Source organism: Mandrillus leucophaeus, unplaced genomic scaffold, assembly GCF_000951045.1.
Source record: "Mandrillus leucophaeus isolate KB7577 unplaced genomic scaffold, Mleu.le_1.0 Scaffold3, whole genome shotgun sequence".
Classification (NCBI taxonomy): Eukaryota; Metazoa; Chordata; class Mammalia; order Primates; family Cercopithecidae; genus Mandrillus; species Mandrillus leucophaeus.
Genome location: NW_012103142.1, coordinates 2,437,860 through 2,445,178, shown reverse-complemented (window position 1 = coordinate 2,445,178; position 7,319 = coordinate 2,437,860). Strand labels below are relative to the sequence as shown.

The 7,319-nt window shown below is 49.7% G+C and overlaps 1 protein-coding gene across 1 annotated transcript in view; it reads right to left on the bottom strand.

Moving 5' to 3' along the window:
- Nucleotides 1–7,319, bottom strand: part of FANCE (Fanconi anemia, complementation group E) — a 24,714-nt gene that overhangs the window by 12,271 nt on the left and 5,124 nt on the right. Inside the window, exons 3-8 of the mRNA XM_011986886.1 lie at nucleotides 6,117–6,220; nucleotides 5,797–5,960; nucleotides 5,579–5,689; nucleotides 2,236–2,383; nucleotides 1,863–1,996; nucleotides 1,295–1,353 (exon numbers count right to left, since the gene is read on the bottom strand). Coding sequence (XP_011842276.1) covers nucleotides 1,295–1,353; nucleotides 1,863–1,996; nucleotides 2,236–2,383; nucleotides 5,579–5,689; nucleotides 5,797–5,960; nucleotides 6,117–6,220 — 720 coding nt within the window. The remainder of the gene's footprint in view (nucleotides 1–1,294; nucleotides 1,354–1,862; nucleotides 1,997–2,235; nucleotides 2,384–5,578; nucleotides 5,690–5,796; nucleotides 5,961–6,116; nucleotides 6,221–7,319) is intronic.

Sequence of the window (7,319 nt, the reverse complement as noted above, 5' to 3'; positions counted from 1 at the left end):
GGCGGGGGCGGGGCGGGGCTGATGGAGGGGCGGATCTGCCGCTGCCGACCCCAACCCTCGCCGTTTCTTCATCACTCCCTAAAGTAGTGGAATAAAGTGAATGTCAGGGGTCCTGTTATACTGGAGGACTCGCGCTGTATTTAAGCTGACCGCATGTTGCTTGTTATGGACTTCACCATAGAATTTGACCACAATTTACCACCCCACTTAGCTTCACCTCTTCCACAGGCCAAAAACTGCCACCATTTGGGTTTCAGTCCTCTCCAGAAATAGTATTTGATATACAAACATCCCTGAGAATGAGGTCACAGTAAAACCTAACACCTTCAATATGGCCAAAGACTTTCTTCTGAACTTCCTCCCAAAGACCAAGCAGTAGCCTTGCTCTGGGTCGTTTATAGGGGGCCAGGTGTGGCTCCACTTCCTAGGGTTCAGTTTAAGGAAGTCCGCTGGAGGAGGCAGGCTTCCAGCCAAGGGTGGGATCACTGCAAAGGGTAGGAAATAAGGGAGAAGAGTCCCACAGTGCCTCCTAAACCTTGCTTTGGGGGCCAACTTGTATTTCCATCCCAGCTTCTGCTGCCACATACATCCATCATTCAGGAAATGTTTACTGAGCACCTAGGGACTGGGGATACTGGGAACAAAACAAAGATCCTGGCCCTCATTGTCACACAACTGGGGAGAGACGGAAAGCTAATTAAACAGTGTTTGTGGTTAAGTGTTCAAAAAGAACATAGCACCAACAGATAGCACAAAGTGCTTTTAAATAGAGTGGTCAGGCAAGATGAATGTGAAGATGAGGTTGGCAAGCCAGATAGAAGTCTGTGAGAAGACCATTTCAGTCCTCCCTGCGGGGATGGAGGGGCTCTGGGGCAAAAGCATGGCTACAGCAGAGGGCAATTGCTGGATAGTAATAGGAGTTGAGATCAGAGGGGCACCAGGTCAGATCTTAAGAGGCCTGAGGTCATAGAGAGGACTTGGGCCTTCACTCTGAATAGTATGGAAAGCCATGGGAGTATCTTGAGCTTGATCTGATCTCCATTTGAGCCAAAATGATTTCAAGGGAGCTGTCAGGAAAGACTAGTGATATTTATTAGATAATGGTTGCTTTGCAAATGCCAAAATAGCAAGAAAGAAGTTTCTTCCAGACACCTTCTGTTTCAGGTAAGCAGCTCTAACTTTACAGGGGATGTTTTGGGTCTTCAAATGACAAGCTGTTAGAGGAGTGGGACCTGATGCATAGCGGGCAGGGTCAAGAATGCTAAACAGCCTGCAATACCCTGTGCATCCTCACCTACAGCTTTACTCTGAGTGGCTGTGGCTCCCACCCACCAAGGTCTGTATTCTAGCCACCTGAAAGGGAACAGAGAGGAAAAGTTCTAAACCTGGCTCAAGGACCCTGGTGGATCCCCGAGTCCCTTTCACAAGATTCATGAGGTTATTACTATTTTCATAATGCAAAAATGCACCGTGAAGTTTTCCAGAAGCTAAGTGACAGGTAATATTGCAACAGATTGAATGCAGAAGTAGCCTTATTGCCCTTGGCAATGGGGCTGGGGTATGAGCAGACCACTCTTCAGACACCAGCAATGATAGCTTAGGTGCATTTTATTGGTTTTCTTTCAGAGTCATTCTACAAAAGAACAAAGTTAAAAACCAAGGCCCTGGCAAGAGGGTTTGAACCTTTCTCATTCCAGGAGCCCTCCCCTGTTCCTCCATGTCCCCAACTGTGTCACTGCTGCAGTTCATGGGGGTGGAGGGCTTGCTACTTTTGCCCCCCTACCAAACCCAAAAAGGGAAAGACCTACCACCTAGAAACTCCTTCCCCTCACCCCAATTTCCCTCAAGCTGATCCTGGTTACAGAAGGCCGTGGTAAGAACTGTTGGGATCCTGCAGGAGTTCTGAACCCCAGAAGGTCATGGCCAGGGCACTGTCTGTGAAGAGCACATTGTCCTCTGGCTCAGCACCCCTTAGGAACAATGTTGGACTCAGCACCTGAGAGTAGAGAGAAAAATCAGTGAAAACCCATCAACTTCAACACCAGCTGCCCCAGAAATCGATAAACTCAAGACTCATATATAAGGTTGGGCAGGTTGTACACAGCACAAAGGTGCCACAGCTAAGTAGGCACCATATTCGCATCATAGACGCCGTCCATAGGTTTTATATTTATCACAAACATTTATTAAAAACCATGAGCAGCAGCCTCCCCTGCCCCACACCCCTGCAGTTACCACCTCACTCCCAGAGTCCAGTTGCACTCTCTCAGGCCAGGGAGGACCGGAGGTCAGGGCCTTAGCTGGGAGCTGATGCAGGTAGATACACTCAGATTTGAAGGGGCAGCGGCCATTCCCTCGCACGAAGAACCGGCATCTGATCTGGCTATGAGAGAGAAGACGACCATCGCCTTCAAGACCTGTTACCCCAAAAACAAGGGGCGCTCGAGGCTGACACATAAGGCTGGGCAGGCTGTACACAGCACTAAAGCCCCACACCTAAGCGGACACCACTAGCATCTTAGTGTAGCTTTTACATTTATTCAATCTTCCAGCAGATGGCAGCAAAGCATCTTAAGGGGCCCCTTTCTGTAATTCTCAGTCTCCATTTGGGCCAGCAATAGCAGTGACCCTGGGAACCTCCTTTCATTTTTCTGGGTTTTTTTGTTTGTTTTTGGGGGTTTTGTTTGAGACGGAGTCTTGCTCTGTCACCCAAGCTGGAGTGTGGTGGCACAATCTCAGCTCGTTGCAACCTCTGCCTCCTGGGTTCAAGCGACTCTCCTGTTTCAGCCTCCCAAGTAGCTGGGACTACTGGTTCATGCCACCATGTGTGGCTAATTTTCGTATTTTTAGTAGAGATGGGGGTTTCACAGTATTGGCCAGGCTGGTCTTGAACTCCTGACTTCAGGTTATCCAACCGTCTTGGCCTCCCAAAGTGCTGGGATTCCAGGTGTGAGCCACTGTGCCCCCAATTTTTTTGAGATGGAATTTCACTTTTGTTGCCCAGGTTGGAGTGCAGTGGCATGATCTGGGCTCACTGAAACCTCCGTTTCCCAAGTTCAGGAGATTCTCCTGCATCAGCCTCCCAAGTAGCTGGGATTACAGGCACCCACCACCACACCCATCTAATTTTTTTTGTATTTTTAGTAAAGACAGGTTTTCACCGTGTTGCCCAGGGTGGTCTCGAACTCCTGACCTCAGATAATCTGCCCATCTTGCCCTCCCAAAGTTCTGGGATTACAGGCCTGAGTCACCGTGCCTGGCCTTTTTTTTTTTTTTTTTCCTTTTTTTTTTTTTTTTTGAGGCAGGGTTCTTGCTCTATCACCCAGGCTGGAGTACAATGAATGGCATGATCATGGCTCACTGCAGCCTTGACCTCCTGGGGCTCGGGTGATCCTCCTGCCTGAGCCTCTCGAGTAGCTGGGACTACAAGTATGTGCCATCATGCCTGGCTAATTTTTGTATTTTTTGTAGAGATGGGGTTTCACCATGTTGCCCAGGCTGGTCTCAACTCCCAGACTCAAGAGTTCCTCCCCCTCAGCCTCCCAAAGTGCTGGGGTTACAGGTGTGAGCCACCATGCACAACCCCTCAGCTGCTTCTTCTACAGTATGAGGATAGTAAGAGTCCCTGTTTCATGCAGTTTATGACGTACAAAGCCTGTCACACAATAAACCTCCATCTACACCATCTCCTATCACATCCAGGCCTGAGAGCTCCCCTTGGGAAACTTCCAACTAGTGGCCCAGCTGCCAGTACAGTTGCTGTTGAATAACATAGGCTTGAACTGCCTGGGGCAGCTTATATGCAGACAAGATCCTGGAGCCAACAAGACCAATTCCCTCCTCTTCCTCTTCATCCTCCTACTCAATATGGATAAAGTCTTTAATGGTAATCTGCTTCCACCTAATGAATAGTAAATATATTTTCTCTTCCTTATGATTTTAATGTTTCTTTTCTCTAGCTCACTTTATTGTAAGAATACATATTATGTTATATAATACATATAACATATAAAATCTGTATGAATTGACTTTATGTTGTCCAAAAGGGTTCTGGTCAGCAGCATGTTATCAGTAGTTAAGTTTTGGGGGAGTTAAAAGTTATACATGGCCAGGTGTGGTGGCTCACGCCTGTCATCCCAGCACTTTGGGAGGCCGAGGCAGGCGGGTCGCTTGACCTCAGCAGTTCAAGAGCAGCCTGGGCAACATGGCAAAACTCTGTCTCTACAAAAAATACAAAAATTAGCCAGGCTTGGTGGTACGCGCCTATAGTCCCAGTTACTGGGGAAGATTTCTTGAGCCCAGGAGGCTGAGGCTGCAGTGAGCCGAGATTGCACCACTGCACTCCAGCCTGAGCAACAGAGCGAGGCTCTGTCTCAACAACGGCAACAACAACGATGACATTATACATGGATTTTCGACTGCATGGGGTTCGGTGCCCCTAACCCCTAAGTTGTTCAAGGATCAACTGTATTTCCTCTCTTCCACCTGTCTGCCTGGGGCGTCCTCTTTTTTCCCCTCCTGAGGAACCCTGTTCTTCCCATGCGCAGCTTCAATACTTCCCCTTCTGTGACATTCACTCGAGTTAGTTTTCCCTTCAGTACTTTTGTTGATGCAGCTATTAGAGTTCACAGGTGTCTCCAGAACACGGCTGACTATCTCCTGGGTGAAGACAAGACCTCCTTCTTTATCCCTCTCTTTACCCAAATACACTTGCATAGATCAAGTGTAGTAAATCCTTTGGGAAGGTGGAATTAGGAACTTGGAATTGCAGCTCATTCCAGATTTTGAATAAGTGCTTACCCTCCCCAAGAGATTCAGACCTGCCCAACATTTCCCCATCGGCAAAGGCTGTCTTTCAGCCCCCTTCTCAGCCACCCCATGTTTTCAAAGAGCAGCTAAGCAAATAACATGTATTCGAATCAGTTTGTTTTCCCGCCTTATGATCAATTGGAAATAAAAGCCAAAGCAGGGCTTCTCATGGTACAGAGAGAACCAGAGTTGCTCTGAGTTGATTCTGAGCCAAGTTAGAAGAGAAAATTGGCCCTGGTGTTCCTTCTGCTATCTCAGGCACTCCCCGTTTATTAACTGGGCTTTCTTTTTCTTTTTTCTTTTTTTGAGACAGAGTTTCACTCTTGTTGCCCAGGCTGGAGTGCAGTGGCACGATCTCAGCTCACTGCAACCTCCACCTCCAGGGTTCCAGTGATTCTCCTGTCTCAGCCTCCCGAGTAGCTGGAATTACAGGCGCCCGCCACCACATCTGGCTAATTTTTGTATTTTTAGTAGAGATGGGATTTCACCATGTTGGCCAGGCTGGTCTCAAACTCCTGACCTCAGGTGATCCGTCCGCCTTGGCCTCCCAACGTGTTGGGATTACAGGTGTGAGCCACCATGCCTGGCCTTATTAACTGTGCTTTCTGAAATCATGAAAATAGTTCATGCCTTCACCTGCCATTTTGGTCACTCTAAACTTCAGGGTTTTGGGGATTCACTGGCTGGGGACCATGGCTGAACCGGAATGAATCAGGGGCTACCTCCTCCACTTGCCTAACCCTGAGTCTTGTTCCCTCTGCAGCCTTACCTCGTCCGAGCCTTGAAGTTCCTGATGAGTTGCTCCTTGTGGGCCCCCTTGCTCACCCAGAATTTGTGGGGGATGATGTAGCTGGAATGGACACGGCACTGGGGACACGCCCTGCGAGGCAGTGGAGTAGAAGGTGGGAGAATAGTCCCAGGCCCCCAGGCCGGCCTCCTCCCTAGGGTGTTTCCCTCCCTCCCTGTTGGCACCTCCATGACACTGACTTGATGACATCCAGCGGGAAGTCCTGCCGGTTCTTCCGCCAGGTGCGCAGGCAGCCCAGACAGTGGGCGTGGGTGCAGTTGGGCAGGATGCCGAAAACCCTCTGAGCCTCTGGCTTGTCCCACACTTTGTCCATACAGATGCCACACACCACATCCCGACTGTCCTGCTTCCCAGGCAGCCACAGGTAGGGTCAGACACTCCACCCGCATGCCCACATTCAGCCTCAGGTGCCACCAAGCCCTCCAGTCCCTCCTCCCACAGCAGGTCTGGGTGTCCCAGAGGTCCAGAAAGCCATCTTTTGCCACCCCTCACCCACAACCTGCTGCACCTCAAGGTCCAGGCTCTGAAGGGGCGCCATGAGCTCTCGGACAAGGTGGAACTTCGGCAGAGACTCCTGGGAGTGGCCGTGATCCCCGTCAGCAGCTGTTGGGAAAACTGCATCCATTCACTCACCCCTGTGGCAACCACTGAGCATTTTCTGCACGCAAGGCTCTGTGGTAACCCACATCCTGCCCCCAGATGGGTTAGAGTCCAGTCAGAATTAGAAGTCTCTCATATAGGCCAGGCTCTGTGGCTCACACCTGGAATCTCAGCACTTTGGGAGGCCAAGGCAGGCGGATCACCTGAGGTTAGGAGTTTGAGACCAGCCTGGCCAACATGGTGAAACCATCTCTAGTAAAAATACAAAAATTAGCCAGGTGTGGTGGCAAGTGCCTGTAATCCCAGCTACTCGGGAGGCTGAGGCAGGAGAATCGCTTGAACCCAGGAGGCAGATGTTGCAGTGAGCTGAGATCATGCCATTGCACCCTAGCCTGGGTGACAGAGGAAGACTTCATCTCAAAAACAAAAAAACCCAGCCTGTAATCCCAGCACTTTGGGAGGCCGAGGCAGGCAGATCATGAGGCCAGGAGTTCGAGACCAGCCTGGCCAATATGGTGAAACCCTGTCTCTACTAAAAATTCAAAAATTAGCCAGTCTTGTTGGCATGCGCCTGTAGTCCCAGCTACTCGGGAGGCTGAGGCAGAAGAACCGCTTGAACGGGGAGGCGGAGGTTGCAGTGAGCTGAGATCGTGCCACTGCACTCCAGCCTGGGAGACAAAATGAGACTCCGTCTCAAAAAAAAAAAAGAAGCCTCTCCTATAGCCATTTAGAACTGTGCTGTCCAATATGTAACCAAGAGCCATATGCGGCTCTTGAGCTACTGAAATGGGGCGAGTCTGAGTTGACACCTGCTATAAGTAGAAAATAGGGCCAGACTCAGTGGCTCCTGCCTGTAATCCCAAAACTTTGGGAGGATGAGGTAGGTAGATCGCTTGAGCTCAGGAGTTGGAGACCAGGCTGGACAACATGGCAAACTCTGTCTCTATCAAAAATAAAAAATAGGCCAGGTGCAGTGGCTCACACCTGTAATCCCAGCACTCTGGGAGGCCGAGGCGGGAGGATCATGAGGTCAGGAGATCAAGACCATCCTGGCTAACACAGTGAAACCCTGTCTCTACTAAAAAAATACAAAAAAATATTA